Source organism: Xenopus laevis, chromosome 2L (genome assembly GCF_017654675.1).
Source record: "Xenopus laevis strain J_2021 chromosome 2L, Xenopus_laevis_v10.1, whole genome shotgun sequence".
Taxonomy (NCBI): domain Eukaryota; kingdom Metazoa; phylum Chordata; class Amphibia; order Anura; family Pipidae; genus Xenopus; species Xenopus laevis.
In genome coordinates this window covers 12,555,132-12,575,629 of record NC_054373.1, presented here as the reverse complement: position 1 = coordinate 12,575,629, position 20,498 = coordinate 12,555,132, and the positions used below count along the sequence as shown (strand labels likewise).

At 41.0% G+C, this 20,498-nt stretch overlaps 1 protein-coding gene across 4 annotated transcripts in view; it reads left to right on the top strand.

Moving 5' to 3' along the window:
• LOC108707864 (MORC family CW-type zinc finger protein 3) overlaps window positions 1–14,510 on the top strand; it is a 40,009-nt gene extending 25,499 nt beyond the window's left edge. For 2 of the 4 annotated variants that reach the window (XM_018245911.2, XM_018245914.2), the window contains 9 exons: window positions 320–421; window positions 1,016–1,141; window positions 1,463–1,537; window positions 3,460–3,543; window positions 8,938–8,959; window positions 10,135–10,223; window positions 11,436–11,457; window positions 11,888–12,000; window positions 13,867–14,510. In XM_018245911.2, coding sequence (XP_018101400.1) covers window positions 320–421; window positions 1,016–1,141; window positions 1,463–1,537; window positions 3,460–3,543; window positions 8,938–8,959; window positions 10,135–10,223; window positions 11,436–11,457; window positions 11,888–12,000; window positions 13,867–14,401 — 1,168 coding nt within the window. In that variant the 3' untranslated portion in view covers window positions 14,402–14,510. The remainder of the gene's footprint in view (window positions 1–319; window positions 422–1,015; window positions 1,142–1,462; window positions 1,538–3,459; window positions 3,544–8,937; window positions 8,960–10,134; window positions 10,224–11,435; window positions 11,458–11,887; window positions 12,001–13,866) is intronic. The other 2 variants (XM_018245912.2, XM_018245913.2) reach the window with 2 other exon arrangements.
• Window positions 14,511–20,498: the final 5,988 nt, after the last annotated feature.

Sequence of the window (20,498 nt, the reverse complement as noted above, 5' to 3'; positions counted from 1 at the left end):
CATGCATTGATTTTAATAAGAGACTGGAATATGAAGAGGAAAAACCTGAATAGAAAGCCGAGTAATAAAAAGAAGCAACGTTTGTAGTCTTACACAGCATTTGTTATTAGATCGGGTCAGTGAGGCTGGAACAGGCACTAATTGAGAAGCTGCTTAGAATTGGCCATTCTATGACAAATTAAAAGTTATATTAAAGGTGAACCACCCCTTTAAGTTAGAGAATTAGCTTTGTGACAAAAAAAAAAAATAGTTTACACAATTTGTTTTAATAACTATTTTCTATTGAACATTGAATCTGATTGAAAATGTGACTTTGCAGGCTTACCCTGGCTGCATTAGGTACTAAACTGAATGATTACTGGATTGAAATGAAAGCAAAAAAGAGATCTGACCCCCTAAGTCGTCCTGTAGAAGATATACAGTAAGTAATAACATTTCAGCCTCTTAATAGTCGGGTTTACAGTAAATACATTTGATTATGAATTTCTTACAGTGAATCATGTTATGTCATTGGGTAATACCCGGGAGGGGGGGGGCGGGAGCTCACTGGTCCTGTTGGGCTTCTGTAGCTCCACTGAACAACTTCTGTCCTGCTAACAGTGGTGTAACTAGAATGTGCTGGGCCCCCCTGCAAAATAAATCTTCAGAGGGGCCCAGCACACTCCAATACCCATCCTCCCGCCCACTCCCCACACCGACTCCACCCACTCCTGCCCCTTCCTTGCTGTAGCTGGGGAGGAGGGGGGTTTATTAGCTCTAGAGGAAGCAGAGCCCACAGTCCGGGACCCCCCTGTTCCCAGGGCCCCCCTGTGACTTCAGGGTCTGATTCCTCTATAGTTACGCCACTGTCTGACCTAATGCTGCCTCACAGGGCCCCGCTGACTGAACATAGCTCCCACCACTTTACGGCACCGCTGAAATAGTGTCTCTCCAATGGAAGGAGACAATAAAAATTATCAGTGGCAGTGTGTTCAATAAGGATGAATTATTTTACCAAAGCTTTTTTTGTGTCCAGGAAAACACCTGACCAAAAATGGGTTCAGTGTGATGATTGTCTGAAATGGAGGAAACTGCCGGATGGAGTGGCAGTTTCAAAAAAAGACACCTGGTCCTGCAAGTTCAACACAGACCCGCGGTTCAGGTAAGTCCAATGTGAAATGTAATAGTTGCAAGTCATGCCAAGAGAAAGAGTTGTCTTTAGGAGAGATTTTTTTATAAAGATTAAACATACCTTAACAATTCTAACAATAAAGCGTCACCAGTTTTGCTCCTCCAGTCCTCATAATCCTGCATTGCAGCCACAGTTCATTCCCCCTTAGAGGCTGGAGCAGTAAGTGATGATGAGTAAAAAGAAAATACAAAGTCCTGTATTATGGGGCAGGATACAAAATGTTCTCTCATTTAGGAAGTCTTACATCTCTCATTTTCCGCATATGTCATCATTTTACATTTGTTTAAACAGAGATTGTTCTGTGCCTGAGGAGCCTGAAGATGATGATATTACCCAGTGCACATATGAGAAGACCCAGAAGGGAAGGTAAATAATATCTGTGCTGTTAAACAAATGGGAAAAGTGCTCAATAAAGGGGAAGATGCAGCACAACAACTAATAATCAAAAAAAACAAACAAACCCGAATCCCCCAATAATTCTTCTTGAAAAAGTTGGTGCTTAAAAACGTTACGACATAATAGTAGATTGGAACCTCACTTTCTGCTAACGTTTTGATGATTTCTGACAACCCCTAAACTTTGCTTCTCAGCAGCCATTCAGAGCATACTGAGCATGTGCAGTGCCACTGACACTCAAAAGATGGCAGGCTTCTGATCATGGCATGCCATGCGTTTGCAGTAAGCTCACAAATCAAACTATTGTACTTTTTAGCCACTATTCTATGGCCGGTGGATCTTAAAGGAGTTAATGTTTAATATGTCATAAAATGGTCATTTCTAAGCAACTTTTTTTATATTTTTTTTAATTATTTGCCTCTGACTTTTGACTCTTTCCAGCTTTCAAATGAGGGTCACTGACCCTATGTAAAAACAAATGCTCTGTACGGCTACAAATGTATTTTTATTGCTACTTTTTATTACTCATCGTTCTATTCAGGCCTCTCCTATTCATATTCCAGTCTCTTATTCAAATCAGTGCATGGTTGCTAGGGTAATTTGGACCCAAGCAACCAGATTGCTAAAATTGCAAACTGGAGAGCTGCTGAATAAAAAGCTAAATAACTCAAAAACCACAAATAATAACAAATGAAAACCAATTGTAAATTGTCTCAAATAAATATCACTCTTTACATAACACAAAAAATTAATTTAAAGGTGAAAACCAGTTGGATTGTTATTCCTATTTTCGGATTTCTCCTCATTTCATATAATTAATAATATTAATATAATAATATATTAATATTAATAATATTAATATAATAATAATATATTAATATATTAATATTAATATAATATTATTGATGACCAGTAATTTAATTTGACGTACAAGTTAATTATATCACAAGCATCTAAAAAAGTTGTGTGACCTGTTATCCAGAATGCTCTGGAGGTTTTCCTGATAGTGGATATTTCTATAATTTGGATCTTCATACATTGTCTACTAGAAAATCATTGAATAAACCCAATAGGCTGGTTTTGCCTCCAATAAGGATTAATTATATCTTAGTTGGGATCAAGTACAAGGTTATCTGTTATCACAGAGAAAGAGAAAAACATTTGGATTATTTGGAGACAGCCTTTCCATAATTTTGAGCTTTCTGGATAACATATATGTACCATATTTGGTGCCAAAACGATTTCAGGCATAAAGTTTAAAGGACCGTACAATCAACTCCTGAAATGTCCCAATCAAAAGTTGTCCTCCACCCAAAAATGTATTTTTATGTGCATTCAAAAAAGCTATCAGGAAACGGTGCAGCTCCCAACATCTGATTCGAACCAGTGGCGTAACTGGATGTTATTGGGCCCCACAGCAAATTAATTTCAGGGCCCCCAACATATCCAGTGGTTGTCCTGTTTTACCAATACATATTAAAATGGCTCATGAATTAAGGCTTCACAGGACCCCCTTTACCTCCTGGGCACCCCTGCAGCCATAGGATCTGCTTCCTCTGTAATTACACCCCTGTCAGCTCCAGACCAGGCCAGTAAGTGATAAGTAAAAGCAGAAGCTAGAAAGCAAATATGCTGTCTATTTCCTTATATTGCTTAAAAGAGAACTAAACCCTAAAAATTATTATGGCTAAAAATACCATATTTTATATACTGAACTTATTGCACGAGGCTAAAGTTTTAGCTACTTCTTTAGTTAGGCTTTAGTTCTCCTTTAAGAGCAGATCACATTGCGTGTATTATGGAACAAGGTACCAAATTGCTCTCTTATTTAGGAACCCTTACGTTTCTTATTTTTTGCTATTGTCATAATTTTTTTTTTGTTCTTTAAACAGAAACTGTTCTGTGACTGAGGAGCCTGGAGCTCCTGATGATGATGATATTCCCCACTCTTCTAATGGGAAGACCAGTAAGAGAAGGTAAGTCACACATTCAGTTAAACACATACGGCAGAGTTTATACTATTTGACTGTTGGCCTTCCTGTACTTCAGAGCTTTCTGGTTAAAAGAGCCCATACCTGTATTGATTATGCCTTCTGTAGTCCTCATAGTAACTGCACTGTTATTGTACTATTCATACATCTGTTTATTCACAGACAAACACAAGATGAACATACAAATCTCTTGCTCATAGTAAAGTAGTATATTTGGAGGCAGCGCACTCTTGGGCATCAGACAATAATCGCTCCTCTCCAGATAGTTAAAAAGTTAAATTCTTTATTTAAACATAATATCAATCAGACAAACTTAGTATCTGAGGGCTTTGCTCATAGTACCCTGCTCAGGGTAGAATCCAGCATCTCAGCACTGTAACACTGCACTAGTAACCACTCTGCATTTATTCTTATAGACTAGTAGAGAGCTAAATTGTCCCTTATTAAAGGGGTGTTTCACTTTTATGTTATAGAATGGCCAATTCAAAGCAACTTTTCAATTGGTCTTCATTATTTATTTTTCTAGTTTCTTTAGATTATTTGCCCTCTTCTTGTCTCTTTCCAGCTTTCAGCTGGGGGTCACTGACCCCATGTAAGAAACAAATGCTCTGTAATGCTCTGTTAGTGCTAATTTTTATTAATCATCTTTCTATTCAGTCCTGCTCCTATGCACAATCCAGTCTATCATTCAAATGAATGCATGGTTGCTAGGGGAATTTGGACCTTGGTAACCACATTGCAAACTGGAGAGCTGCTGAATATAATAAAAAAAAAAAATGAAAACCAATTGCAAATTGTCTCAGAATATCACTCTCTAAATTAACTTTTAGTTAAAAACAACCCCTTAAAGTGATACTGACATTTATTATTTATTCGTCCGAATAGTAAAATCTAGAAATTCACATTTTTTAAGATTTATTATACCCCGATGCTGCAAAAACCAGAATCTGGAAAATCCGCCCTCTGGGACCTGTAGAGGTCCTGTATAAATCAATGGGAGAAGTACCTATACCAAATAAAAGTTATTGGGTTCTTCGGTGGGATTAGCCGAAAATCTGACTTTCTTGGGGTTTTCGGGCAAAAACGAGAAAAAAAAAAATCAATTGATAATGTAGCACACCCTTCAGTGTACTTTTGCTGTGTATTAAGGCTGTGTGAGACCAGGCTAAAACTGCTTGTAGTGTGCCCCGGACCCCCAGTGTACCCTTGCAACTCCGGTACCTGGTGTAGATCAATGCAGCAGGATAATCAGCCAGACAAGTTTCTTTGCAGTAACATAAACTTGTTTATTAACGGAGAACTGTTGCAATGGAGTAGTTCACAGGTACTTAGATGTTCATAGACATAATAGGACAGCTTCAAACAGCAATATTCCCTCCAGGGGGCACAAGGTGCTCCAGGTGAGCTAATATGCAATGTATCAAAGTAACAGCAATAATAGACTTAGGAGATAGTTACCACTCTCAGGCACTGGGCACTATCCCTTCGGATGAACCCTAAGGCTTGGGTTTCTCAGCCTGGGGTCTTGTATCTCGGCACCTTATAAGGTCCTCACCTCACCCACTGTATTCAGCCTGGGGTCTTGGGTTTTGGCACCCTATCTGGTCCTCAACTCACCCACTGTAGTCCCTCCTCTAGTGGTTCAAATACCACGGGGTCCTAACCCCACTATTTCTCCTCGTTGGAGCCACATCTGCTCACTAGCTATCCTGTGCTGACTCTCACTCCTAGACTGACTGTTACCGTATTCACTATCACTAACTCACACTTAACTAACTTCACCTGCAGACCTGGACCTGTAGTACCTCTCAGTGAGGCAAAGTCCCTGGACAGACCCAGACCACATGGTGCTAAACCCCTTAATATTATCACATAGTGCCACCTAGTGGACAAACTCAGTGAACTAATGTGGACCCAGCCAGGGACATAGCTGCCTGAGTTAACTAAAGGACCCTTAGGTGGCCTGAGTAATCTAACCCAAATCTCAGGGTCCCTACACTCTCCCCCCATTCAGAAACGTCAACGTAAACGGTTACTCTCAAGTGCACAATAAATCACATTTGAAATAATATTTACCATTTGTACATCAGGCTTCAACAGCCTCTCCAGAGGACTGCCCATGGTACAATGGATCCTGTAATCAAAAATATTGCAAACAAACTTTTTCTTTCTGAAAAACTGTGCCAATATTTTCATGTAAACACTCATACTGGGTCCACATCCGTGGCCCTAAATCTTATTACCTCGGGATTAACCCTATATATTACCAACACTATACTTAAATTCTTTATTCACATTTTAACTCAAAGTGGCCCTCTTGAACCCACTTAGGCACAATGGCTTTTCCCACAAATAAAAGAATCAGTCTGCATTGTCACAATTAACTATTTCAACTTAAATACTGTAAACATTTATCACATTTCTTTTTTATATGAACTTAGGAGGGAAAGGGGAATTGGGATTTTGGGACCAGTGTCGCAGTCTCTGGGTTGTTTGCCAAAGTTCTCTTTAGTCCAAACATGTGTTGCAGGCCAAAGCCTGACCCTGCTCCCATCCGGGAGGGTAACTTCAACACTAAAGTTGCGAGGGGTGGGGTTCTTTTTGCTGCAACTGTGTACCACATGTCGCAGTACGGTGCGGCCCCACCACCATTCCTTCTCAATGAACCGGACAAATTTCCATCCGGCCATACAGTTGGCTTGGTTTGGGTGGGTCAATGAATTCCCAATACTTTTACTACTCATCCATCATTCCCTCCACCTTCTCGTATACCCAAAGAGGGGCATGTAATACCCCAACATATGGTACACTTTGAAATTTATCACACGTTGTATCCGAGAGACCTGGCAGAACACATCGGGATTGGCTCTCCCTGGCAAAACCCAGAGTCTTCTTGTCTGCCTTTGTGATTTTCTGCAGGGCCCAAAAGCTGTGAGGCAGGTGGAATAAAGGGGCTCTGTGGCCCCATCTCCCTCAGCCTCATCTGTGGTAGCCCTGTCGCCCCCTGCTGCACCGGAGGTGATATTCAACCAGCTGTCTAGGGTGGGGGCCCTTCGAAGGGGATGACCTCCAAATCCGATGGCCTCTAGGTATGAGGGGGGGGCTACCATTCCTGTGGACTGCAGGGCACCTGGGAAAGGAAGATTCTGACTTACCCCCTCCTCCCGGTTGGTGCGGCGAGATTCTGGCCTCGTAGTCACTTGAACGATGTCCCCTCTGGACGGCTCCCTTGTCTCCAGATAGCGTTCCTCTGCCACAGGGCCCTCCACCTCTGAAGAGTACGGAGGTGGCGCTGCCTCTCCCTCTGGGTTTGGCTCCATCACATCCTCTGCCACGGCATCCCGCTTAGGTGGGCTTGGCAATGGAAGGGGTCCCCCTTCGGCGAGGCATCTCCTGCCCTGGGTGCCGTCGGGTGTATCGTAGTCAGTGGTTTCGGACTGACCTGCGCCTGCCCCATCTAGTGAGAGTTGGGCCAATATCGCCTGGGACGATCCTTGGACTTTCTCTTCCATGTAGGGCCCCATCCAGCAAACTTGGCTGCAGGTCTGACACTTTCACTAGAACTTGTAGAAAGCACCATAACTTTCTTGGCCGCAAAAGCCACAGATAGGTGTCTTGATAGTGGCGCCGCCACACACCACTTTTAGGGAGAACACCCCGGCCCAGGCATACTGACGGCCGGTATCCAGCACCGTTCCTTGGGTCATCTGTTCCAAGGGCAGGCTGGGACAGGTTGGCTCACTGTCCGACATACTTCAGTCAGTGCTGTTTGGGTTCAGCAACTCTAATCGCACATTGTACTCGTCTTATCCTCTCTGCAACTACATGCGTACTGACTCACAAAATGCCCGCCATGATATCAGGCTAACAGGGGCCCCTCCCTGCTCTCTTTTGGCGTGAATTCTGCGCTTCTGATTGGCCGGTATCACACCTCCTGGTATCAGAGGAGGTTGGGCTAAACAGGGTGGTATCTGCAGACAATTATGGCCACATCACTAGTTTCGCGCCTTTTCTCTGGCACCAATTTACACGATCCTGATTGGTTCTCCCCACCAGTCTGGAAAGGTGGGCACAAAACTTTCCGGTCGGCCCTCTCCTTCAGGCAACAGTAAATTTAGGATGGTCGGAACTCAGGCTGCAAACTGCGCTAGGCCCTGATGCCTTTTTCCTCTCTGGTCTGACACTGCAGTGCCTGTCACACTTTTCTCTCACAGCAATTAGTTCATTAAAGCATCCCGGACGAGCTCCCAAATGTAGCACACCCTTGAGGGTATTCTGCTGTCTATTAAGGCTGTGTGTGACCAGGCTAAATATATATATATATATATATTATATATATATATATATATATATATACATACATACATACAAATACAAGAGATCCTCTGCACTCAAACCATTATCAATTTATTAATGAAACAATTTGGGCCTTAAGCTACTAAAAATGTCTTGCCCTTTAAACAAAACAGGGATTGTTTGTCCATATATTGCAATATATTTAAGCAGCCAACTACGTCAAAGTCATCCCATATCTGGCCAGTCCTATGCTCAATTTTCATCTGATTCATTAACAATTCTATTGCTTCATTAAACATTTTACAAAGGGACTAAGTTTTACCTGCAACTTACTAGCTGCTTTCAAAGTAAAACTCCCAAACTTGGCTGCCCTTTTATTAGACACCAGTGGGATCACCTGACTATAGCTGGGAGGGGTGGGAGCTACAACATGGAGCTGGTCACTGCTCCTGTATAACTATAACAAACAAGGGAAAGTTGTGCTCACCACTATTTTTTAAAACCATTAGGCGGGGTGCAATGAGGGTGTGACCACAAAATACATATAGTCAAATACAAGAGTCCTCTGCACTCAACCCATTATCAATATATTAAGGACATTGAAACATTTAACATATATATATATATATATATATATATATATATATAAGCTAGTGAGCCGGTGTGATACAGAATGCTATGGGATGCAAAATGCTCCAAATCAGGGCCGGAACTAGGGGTAGGCAGAAGAAGCAGCTGCCTAGGGTGCAATGATAAGGGGGCACTAAAATTGTCTTCTGCCTACCCATAGCTGGGTTTACTCCCCTTCTTTCCCCTCTGTCACCCACCTCTCTGTCGCTCTCCCCTCCATCGAGTTTTCCACCCTCCCCTCCATTGTATTTTTCTCCTTCCGTCGCTCTCTCCTTCATCTGGTGCCCGTGGGGGGCTTGGCCAAGTTGCCTAGGGTGCCCTGATAACCTGGCCTGGCCCTACTACACGTGGAACCTGCTGAGCAGATGAAAGATTGACACTTGACAGTGCTGGTCTTATTTAATTTGTTGATATCAAATCTTTTCACTTAACAATATTTTTTTTAAATTACAGGAATTCTAAACAGCTTCAGCAGGTGAGTTACTTTACTGGGCAATTGCTTCATACGGAGGAATGAGCTGTATTGTTGGCGCAGTAGTCCTGAGAGAGATGCATAGACAAGGGCCTGCTATTAGCAGACTATAGGGCTCATTAATTTATAGCAAATCAGTTGCCTTCAGCTGCAATTAGTTGCATCAGAAACCCCATTCATTAAAGGTACTTGAGTCAACATGTGTTCCATGCACTTCTGTATAGTTGTGCTTGATGCCTCAGTTCCATATTGAGTGTAGTATTGCCTGCAGGTCCCACAACTTCCGAACCAGTATGTTGTTCCAGGGTTCCCACAGTGACCTGAGTCAACCCAAGCTAGGCAGTAGTTCCAGGGTTTCCAACTACAACTATACTGGAATTATGGGGGGATGTAAATTACCCCACAGATCCCGTACCATATATAATACACACACACACACACATACTTGGATGTTGCGAATAGGGATGCACCGAATCCACTATTTTGGATTCGGCCGAACCCCCGAATCCTTCACAAAAGATTTGGCCGAATACCGAACCGAATCCGAACCCTAATTTGCATATGTAAATTAGGAGTGGGAAGGGGGAAACATTTTTTACTTCCTTGTTTTGTGACAAAACGTCACGCAATTTCCCTCTCAGCCCCTAATTTGCATATGCAAATTAGGATTCGGGTTCGGCCAGGCAGAAGGATTCGGCCGAATCCGAATCCTGCTGAAAAAGGCCGAATCCTGGCCGAATCCCGAACCGAATCCTGGATTCGGTGCATCCCTAGTTGCGAAGCAAACTAAGTTCAAACAAACTCGCATCCCATGATTTTAGCTTATTTATCAATAACATAATTTCTGCATTCAACACCCAAATCGCTCCGGATAACCACATTTTTTGGATCGTGGGATAAAACCCGGCGCAGGCCACGATATCTGTAAAATTGTAAAAGGACATCTGCCATTGACTTCTACATGACCTTGGCAGGTCTGAGATGGCGGATTTTTGGATTCAGACTTTTTGCAGCTTCTTGGTATGATAAATGTTAAAAAATTCTGAGTTTTTTTTTTCAATAAGCATTTCAGCTTTTGCCCAAAAAATCCTGGTCAGAAAAAATCATAGTTTAGTAAATAACCCCCCTAAATCATTATTATTCTATTCTATTCTATTCTATTAAATTCTATTCTGCAGGTGACGCCAAACAAACGTAGACCGCCTTCTGAAAGATATTTTTGTCTGAATGATTTTCAGCTATTCCAGGAGACTGGTATGAGTAAAAGGTATGTCACTATTGGCAGAGGAGGGGTTGGCACATGAGGGTGAATCCAGGGCAACTATATAGTTATAATTGATATTGTGATTTTATTCTGCTCTCTGTAGGATTTAAGGCAGGAAGAACTGTATGAAAAACAGCTCTTTAAAAGGGCCAGAAACAATAAAACATGAAAAAAGTTTAACTGAAAGTTATTTATATCACAAATATATAAAACATTTAAGTTGTGTTATAATTGTAGCTTTAGCTGGTCTGTTCCTTTTACCATGATTTGGGTTAGAAAACACTTTCAAACAACAGTAAAGGTGTTTTTAACAGGGTCACTTTTAAATGAACTTTTAGGGGCCCATTTACTTAGTTCGAGTGAAGGAATAGAGGAATAGTTTTTTTGGCTACTTCGACCTTCGAATCGAACGTTTCGAACTAAAAATCGTTCGACCATTTGATAGTCGAAGTATACTGTCTCTTTAAAAAATTCTTTGACCCCCTAGTTCGCCACCTTAAACCTACCGAGGCCAATGTTAGCCTATGGGGAAGGTCCCCATAGGCTTCCTAACAATTTTCTGATCGAAGGAATATCCTTCGATCGATGGATTAAAATGGATATTCGAAGTCGAAGGATTTTACTTTGAGGGTGGAATATCGAGGGTTAATCAACCCTCAATATTCAACCCTAGGTAAATGTGCCCATTAGTATTACGAAGAGAGTGATATTCTAAAACAATTTGCAGTTGGTTTTTATTTTTATTATATTTTTTCAGCAATCTGGTTGCTAGGGTCCAAATTATCCTAGCAACCATGAATTGATTTGAATAAGAGACAGGAATATGAATAGGAGACGCCTGAATAGAAAATTGAGTAATAAAAAGTAGCAATAACAATACATTTGTAGCCTTACAGAGCATTTGTTTTATTAGATGGGGTCAGTGACCCCGATTTGAAAGCTGGAAAGAGTCAGAAGAAAAGCAAATAAATCAAAAGCTATAAAAAAAATAAAGGCCAATTGAAAAGTCACTTAGAATTAATTTAAAGGTGAACCACCTATTTAATGGAAATAGCACACTGTATAAATAAATTGTGAATCTACAGACACAGGGCACTGTCCCTGTAGTGCTCTGAAGCAAAAAGGTTACAGCAACAAGGTGTAAAATGTAACAAGACTAATGATATTGACATTCCATTTTTTCCCTTAACCAATATTTTTTTTTTCTTATTTCAGCAGTTCCGAACAGCTTCAGCAGGTGCGTTACCTTACTGTGCAAATGACTGATACTGAGGAATTAGCAGTAGCATTTAAATTATTTGGTTTCTTGTTTAGAAGCTCTCCAAATTGGAATGTTTAGCAGCTATCAAGATTAACCTAGCAACCAGGCAGTGGTTGGAACGAGAGACGAAAAATAAATAGGAGAGGCCTGAATAGAAAGATAGAAATGCATAGAAACTAACAACAACAATAAAATTGTATCAGCACAATGCAATCGTTTTGTTTTTTTGCTGCCGGGGTAAGCGACTCCCGTTTAATAGCTGTGAAGAATCAGAAGAGGAAGGTAAATAATACAAACACTATTTTAAAAAAATTAAGTCCTGTAGAAGCGTTGCTAAGAATAGGGCCATACTAAAAGTTAACTTGGCGATCAACCGCCCACAGACTGACATTATTTAATTCTGCAGGTGACACCAGCTGTACCAAATACACCACCGAATTGGGAAATGCAGCCATCTCTGAGTTCAAATGAAAGGCCTTTTGTGCCAAATCAATGTCAGGAGACTGATATCAACCAAAGGTAAGTCCCTGTATGTGACACACAGGGGTGAATCCAGGGGTTTTGGTGCCTATGATTTTTAGTAGCTCAGGAGATGGTGTCATATCACCCCCCAATTATTATGCCCTTTGCCCGTAGAAGATGATAAGCATTTACAGGGCACATTTTTTGCACAGAAAAGAGATATGATCATTTGGATGTAACTACCATAATGACTTTAGAGCAGGGGTCGCCTGGATTTGTTTGTACAAGTGACACTGGAGGGCTTAAAGAGACTGTATACACATGAAATAAACACAATAAAAAGCTCTAATTTGAAAGTTGTGTTCCTGTCCCCCTCCCTTTATAAGCAGGGCAATTTGTTCTAATTTTGATCACACAAAACCCTCCCTTCTCTAGGCAGCAGCCTTTGAACAGCTCATTATCAGTGGGCTTCTTAACGGACTGGTGATTAGCGTTATCAGCTCCTCCTCTGTTCTAAAGGACCAGGAAGTGACGGGAAGTTCTAAAGTGAACTGGTTTAATTTTCTTGTTTAGTGACAAAAATAGCAAAAATTAATTATCAATACAACAGCCAAAACGTGTGTTCAACACAATCCCTATTCATTGAGATTATGTTGAAAGTAGTTGTATACTATCCATTTACAGGTGAATTAAACCAGTCTGTAAATAATTAGGCTGAAAATGCCATAGCTTAGGTTTTGGGGTTCTGTACCAACCCAAGGCCACCACAGTGAGTGTTGTCACTGAGCTCAGGGACCCACTCACAATATACGATATATTTATGCAATATACCATGAATGATACAAGGATGATCAGTAGATGTTACATGGCCTCATAGAAACCAGTGCATTCTGCAGTAGAAGTGATTCAGCCCTGTAGCATCAGTTTCTATTCAGATGAAACCTTATTTTCTGTTAATGTTTTAATATTTTTAGATGATCCCTAACTTAGCTTCTCGGTAGCAGACCAGAGCACACTGAGCATGTGCACAGTCTCGGTCTTGATGTTTAACAAAGTTACAAGATGGTGACCCCCTGTGGCCAACTTTGAAAGCATAAATCATTCATTTGATTAGGCTAGTGGTGCAGTAAGTTTATATTTAGTATATAAAATACACCATTTCTAGCCTTATTCTCTTTTAGTCTTTACTTACCCTTTAAACACATATAGGCATTATGACTGTATTTTGAAGGTGTTCTGTGTTTGGCCACACTAGGAACATCAAGATCTGTTCTTTACAGAGGTGGGTGAGTGGTTAATACATTAAGGGGCATATTTATTAACACTGGAGACAAACATCACTGGTGATTTTGCCCATATCAACAGCATTTTTGGCCAGGCATTTGGATTCATCCTAATTCTGCTGAAAAAGCAAATCCCTGGAATCGGTGTATCCCTACCTATAACCGTAATGATCCAGACATTCCAAGTTGGCCCAGCAGCTCTCCACTTGCAGTGTCAGGCACCTTTAGATCTTCCCTGGTAAAGGGCTGTGGGCAGGAGTATAACTACAGAGGAAGCAGATCCTGCAGCTGCAGGGGGCCCAGGAGGTATAGGGGCCTCATAACTTAGGCCCTAACACAGTTAAGTTCAATAAATATTGGTAAAACAGCTCAACCACTAGACATTTTGGGGGCCTAAAAAATAACTTGCTGTGAGGTACGTTAATATCTAGTTACGCCACTGGCTGTGGGGGCACTGGGCTGGTACAGAAGCACAAATATAAAGTGCAGCATCTTTCAGCCTTTGTCTCTACAGATACTTTTCATACTCTGAATTCTTAATGCTGATAAACCCTTTCTCACATTCAGATTAGAATAAATTATTAGTTGTAGAGACAATGCACTTTAATTTCAATTGTAAAATGCTTTTTTTATCCTCTAGTTATATACCTCCGTTATCAAATGAGAACACACCTACGAAGCAAAAGCCCATTGGATCAGAAACATCTGCTCTTCTTCAAGGGAGCGGTGATGATGATGATGATGTTATCATAATAGAAGATAAAGGTACCAGTTCAAGTTCGGTTGCCCCTGAAAATAAGAATTATGAGTTACATGTTAAAAGAGAAGAAAATGGGGGCTATGATTGTAATGGAATAGCCCAACGTGAAATGGGAACCCCACAAGAAGCCCATGACCAGGAAAGTTCCAAGCACACCACTGACCAAGAAAAAGAAAGTCTGAAAAAGTACTGCGGAGAGCTGTTTGTCAAGGTAAAAGGTTTAGAAGAGAAGGTCTCAGATCTGGAGAACAAATATGAACAGGCCTGTAAAGAAATCAACAGGCTGAAAGAGTGCAAGGTGCTGCAGAATCTGAAGGAAGAGCCAGGCACAGAGACCCAGAAACCAGCAGAGAAGAACAGCAACGTGGATGATATGTCTCTGCAGCTGAATGGATCTTCCACTGAACATGATTAGTATATTAGCCATGGGTGTCCAAAAATATTGTATGTTAAGATCTGACCATCTGCATATGCTATGTTTGAAAGGAAAAGTTCAGTGTAAAAATAAAAACTGGGTAAATAGATAGGCTGTGCAAAATAATTTTTTTTTCTAATATAGTTAGTTAGCCAAAAATGTAATGTATAAAGGCTGGAGTGACTGGATGTGTAACATAATAGCCAGAACACTACTTCCTGCTTTTCAGCTCTCTAACTCTGAGTTAATCAGTTACTCTAAGGGGGGCCACATGGGACATAACTGTTCAGTGAGTTTGCAATTCATCCTCATCATTCAGCTCAGATTCAAAAGCAACAGTTATGACCCATGTGCCCCTCTCTCTCAAGTCTCTGATTGGTTACTGCCTGGTGGAAACCAAGAGAGCTGAAAAGCAGGAAGTAGTGTTCTGTTATGTTAGACATCCAGTCACTCCAGCCTTTATACATGGGGAGGCACATTTATCAAGGGTTGAGTTTCAAATTCATGTACGTTTTTTAAAACTCCCATAAATTCAAAATTTATTCAAAATGTATTGATAAAATCAAATTTTCTGAGCTCGGACGAATTGAATTGACCTCAAACTATTGTAATTGAGTAATACCTCAAACTATTGTAAACATGGAGTGTCTTCTTGAGAACCGCATGCCACGACTTTGCCGTGAGATTTTCATTTGGGATATTTGTTCCCTCTGCTCTCTCTATACTACTCCCAAGGATCGACAAGAGGTTTAAAAAAGGAATTGTGCACAGTGATCTGTATAGCCTTCCCAAATGGCCTTGTTGAGCCTGGTACCCCCAGCTGGTCACCCTAGTAGGGCCAATCCTTGGCCACTTTCACTTCTAGATCCTCTCTCTCAGTGTCCCATTTGGTACCCCAATATCAAACTTCTCAGTCTGATAGCATGGCTCTTGATTTTCTAGTTAGTGATGAGCAAAATTGTTTGCCAGGTATGGAGTTGAGGCAAAAATTCAGCATTTCTGCATCTGTGAATATGTTTGGAAAAAATAATTTGTTGACATTTTTCCTACAAAAATGTTTCCTTAAATCATCATTCTAGACTGAGATTTTTTTTTTTTTTTTACAAAAACTAAATTGTGACCTATCCTTAATTAACTTTATTTTTAATATTTTATCAGTCATTACCATCATAAAGTCAATCTTCTGCTTCTGTAGTGGCTTAAATAGGGTGATCAAAACCCTGTACCCTCCAACACATGATAAATATGATGCATCTGGGCTTTTCTACTAACTCCTATATATATATATATATATATATATATATATATAACTATTATATAACAATAGAGATTGTATTTGATATCACTAAGGATGGGAACAGCAGTGGGTGAAAAGAGGGGTGAGTTGCTAAACAAGGAGGGGTTGAGGGGAGAGATGCTGAGTGGTGTGGGGGGGGGAAGGCTGGTCATGCCGGGGGCTGGCCTTGGGTGTCTATCTAATGATGAGCAGTAATTTGTTTTAGTGGGTCATACAAAACCCTGATTATAAGTAGAGCTTCCTATGGGGATTCTGTTGTCATTTTACTTTTTTTTTTTAATTTTTATTGGCTTGTTATAAAATTTATATCGCAAATAACATTTACCTTGGAATAAAATATGAATTTACAATTTAATTACATGTGTTATCTGTGTTTTTATTATAACTGACAGGTCAGGTAGAACCAGGCAGGTCTCACTATCTACTCTCCCTCCCTATCTCTGTACAAGAGAGACATTACATGCCGTGCAGTGAACACACACACTGCTAGGGTTGCCACCGGTCAGTATTTTACCGGCCTGACGGGTAAAAATGATGCTTGACCTCAATGTTATTAATAGGGAAAAACATCAAAATATACAGGAAGGCCGGTAATTTTTCCAAAAAAGGTGGCAACTCTACATACTGCCCTTTGCTTCACTCTTGCTACTTGCTCTCTGTTCTATTCCTGCATCCACTTAGCAACCCCACCTTGTACTCCAGCCAAAGCCCCTATCTTGCTGTAAGTATAATGTTGTTTAATCATGTCCCTGGTCCCCAGGGATTGGAGAGTTTGGCATTGTTTTCCACACCGTCCCCCCACTAAATCCAGAAGATCTACAGATCCAGACCTGATTCCTCCTCATACTACAATTCCCTGGCCAATGCTGCAGAATTCAGGCAGGGTCAGGGCCGTGCCCCCCAAGCAATAGCCAAGTCAGCCCACGTGCACAAACAGGCACACCGTGATTTGAAGTTGGAGAACAAAGTTTGCTCAGCCGGAGTAGGGGTAGGCAACATGGAAGATATATGCCTGGTGCCCCCCCAAACTTTCCATCCCTGGGCAGGATGCTGTGAGTATTGATGAGCAATAGAAAGCCATTCTTTATAGGCGGCTAAATCTGGCACCTCACTTGTCATCAGTGGGTCCAGTAATTTAGGCCAGACATAGTTTATTAGCATGTCCACACTAATGCCATATAGAGGTACTTTTCATAGTTGCCCGACAGCAAACCCACTACCTTGAAAATTCCAGTTTTCATCAAATCCAGTAGGGGTCCTACTTGGTGTTCTGATTCCTGCTACATATACTGGAGATCAAAGGCTACTAGGAAACCATATTGCTTCTAGTGTCAGCAAACACTAATGTCCATGGGTGTAACTAAAGGTGAAGCAGACCTTGGGCTGAAGAGGGGCCCAGGAGGTATTAGGGGTCCCACGAGGCCCTAATTAATCAGCAATTTCAACATATATTGTTAAAACAGGACAACCTCTGGATATGTTGGGGGCCCTTAAATGAAGCTGCTTATGTCAGTACAGCTATGATCACTAACAGCAAGTGCCAATCACAAGTGATGTGAGGGGCCGGCCAGATACCCAAGAGACTCCTGGGTAGAGCGGGTTCATGCTGACTTCTGGGGTGCATCTAAATGAAACATATTTTTACACTACAGTGACAATAGAAATGCAAAATCTGCTATCTGAATTTGTTGACCCAATGTAGATTTGCTTTTTGCACCAAACATTAAGGGGCAGATTTATTAAAGGTCAAAGTGAAAATTCGAATTAAAAAAAATTAGAATTTCGAGCTCATTTTTGTGTACTTCGACTAGGGAATAGTCCAAATTCAGAAATTCAGAAATTCAGAAATGTATCATGTAATGTCTCTTTAAAAATTCGACTTTGACCATTCACCATCTAAAACCTGTCGAATTGCTGTTTTAGCCTATGGGGGACCTCCTAGAACCTATCTGGAGTCAATTGGTGGACTTTGAAAAATGGAAGAATTACTTCGATTCGTATGATTCAAATTTGAAAAACTGGGAGCAACATCAAAGGGGTTGGTGAGCAACATGTTGCTCATGAGCTACTGGTCGGGGACCACTGGTTTAGAGCAATAAGGGAAATATCTGAAGAAGCTCAAGGTTCCGACCTCCCATTGACTACCCTGTTAAAAACATTATAAGGGTTTTAAAGGAGCTAGAAGACAACACTGGAAAAACTATGAAGTTGACTTCCACCAAGGGAAACACTGTTATTACATTATCCTTGTACAGCAGCTTGGAATGGATTCAGCATTACTCATTGATGTGACAGATATCAGTGCAATTAGTTGTAAGATAGCTGCGGAATGTCACTGCTGGACTTTAAAATCTTGCATCAACCAAACAATGGAAAAGTGCTTTAAATCTGGCAGAATCAGGAGATGTCAGTGTGCTGGTGATTATTTATCCTTTAAACTTAAAGGGATCCTGTCATCGGAAAACATGTTTTTTACAAAACGCATCAGTTAATAGTGCTGCTCCAGCAGAATTCTGCACTGAAATCCATTTCTCAAAAGAGCAAACAGATTTTTTTTATATTCAATTTTGAAATCTGACATGGGGCTTGACATTTTGTCAATTTCCCAGCTGCCTCTGGTCATGTGACTTGTGCCTGCACTTTAGGAGAGAAATGCTTTCTGGCAGGCTGCTGTTTTTCCTTTGCAATGTAACTAAATGTGTCTCAATGGGACATGGATTTTACTATTGAGTGCTGTTCTTAGATTTACCAGGCAGCTGTTATCTTATGTTAGGGAGCTGCTATCTGGTTACCTTCCTATTGTTCTTTTGTTTGGCTGCTGGGGGGGGGAAAGGAAGGGGGTGATATCACTCCAACTTGCAGTACAGATTAATATATTCATTCTTAGCTTGTACAGACAGAACTGATAAGAGTCTTAGGGGGGAATGTAATAAAAGTAACAAAAAAAAGTGATGGGTCGGTAAAGGAAAAAATATTTGCAATGTGAAAAGTTATGCCTCTGTGCGAACAAATTAGCGAATTTAATATAGCTTCTTCGAACCTGGAAAGTGCGACCACTTCCGACAGTGGAAGAAGGTTTGCAAATTTTATAGTTAATGCCAGAGCGCAGTGAATGTAATAAAACTTGTTAATGAAAAAGTTGTTATGTTTGCACCAATGCGCAATTAAAATTCGCAATGTATTAACAGTTTAAGGAAGAGTATTACATTGCGAAATGAGACTTTTTATTCTTCTTTGTGCTAATTGTTTTGCGACTTTTATTACATTAGATCTTTCTTGGCCAATAGCAGAGAGCTATGCGATCACCCATTGAGTACAGTGCAAGAATTAAAATGCCTTGTGTTTACTAGTGATGGACAAATTTGTCTTGTTTCACTGGAAAAATTTGCGAATTTCCCACTAAGTTCGCGGAACGGCGAAAACATTGGAGAAACACTTTGAAGTCAAAAATTTGACACGTGTCAATTTCAACGCCGGCAACAATTGTTATACGTGTGCCTATTTTGGGCAACTGTATTAAAGTCAATGGGCGTCCTAATAATTTTGACATGCGGCAATGTCTATGCGCGAGACAATTCTGCCGCGCGCTTAAACTTTTTCAACGCGACCAATTCTTCGTAAATTTTCGATGCAGTTTCGCTAATTTATTCGCTGCAAATTTGCGCCTGTCGAATTTATTAGCACATCACTAGTGTTTACCAAAATTGTTTTCACTGTTCACTGACAGAAATCCAGACAGTTGCATCTAAGTGATACGAAAACCCTGACGAGCATCATAAGTCCACTGACATCATTGTGCCCATCTCTGATGTCATCATACCCACCACAACATCACGGACGCATCCCCAATGCTATTTGCCCTGCCCCCTTTGTTCAGGTTTAGCCACCGGCAAAGCTGGTGACCTTACTTGTGTCTGATTTTGGGGCTAAATAAAACAGGTCTCATACAGTAAATTAACTGACATTGTGTCCCTGTGTCACTGAATAGAAAGTTCCCTGTCCTATAGTAATGTATAGCAGCCCCTGCTCTTCTAAGTTTCGTTTCAGTGTTTTTACGTGTGACTGATCATTAGAGCTGACCGTCAGAAGAGGAGGGGCCGGCTGTTTATTTGGCACCTCATTTGGCTTTGGTTTTGATTTGTCTTTGAGGAACTGCTCAAACTGCTCAAACTGCTCAAACTGCCAGCTGCTGGAGGATGTACTAAACACGACAGCCTGATGTAACGCACAGCTTCTCGCTAGTTTTGCAACTCTTCCTTTTCATTTCTGTTATTATATCTTCCTTTGTTATTCTTACCCCATATGAACATTGCACTGAACTGCAGTTTCACAATCTATAAATATTATGACAAGCTGGCTGCCTGTACATGCAATTTTTGGGGGAAATTATCTATGGTAGGCAGGTAAGCATAGGATCAGGAGCATAAAGACAGGGACACAGGTTTATTCAGGAAAGCTCTTCCAACATAAAATCACTGACATACAGGAATGCAGTTCATCTGCGTTTTAACAGCACACAAGTCTTTTCCCCACTCTAGTGTTCTCACCATACAGGTTGCTTCCAAACTCTGGAGTATTCAGGCTTCTCACTAAGCCCCTCTGACTCTCCCCTCCTCTACTATCAGCTCACCGGTCTTTGGCCTGTCTCACCTTCTGACTTTTCTCAAACACTTATAACACTAATTTGGTTACTGTCTCTTTAAATAGCAACTTACCCTTGGCAATCCAGGAGCCCTGAGCCCCTTTTGCATATGTAGACAAAAAGGAGAGTGGTTCCGCACACCAGAGTAATATAAAGCT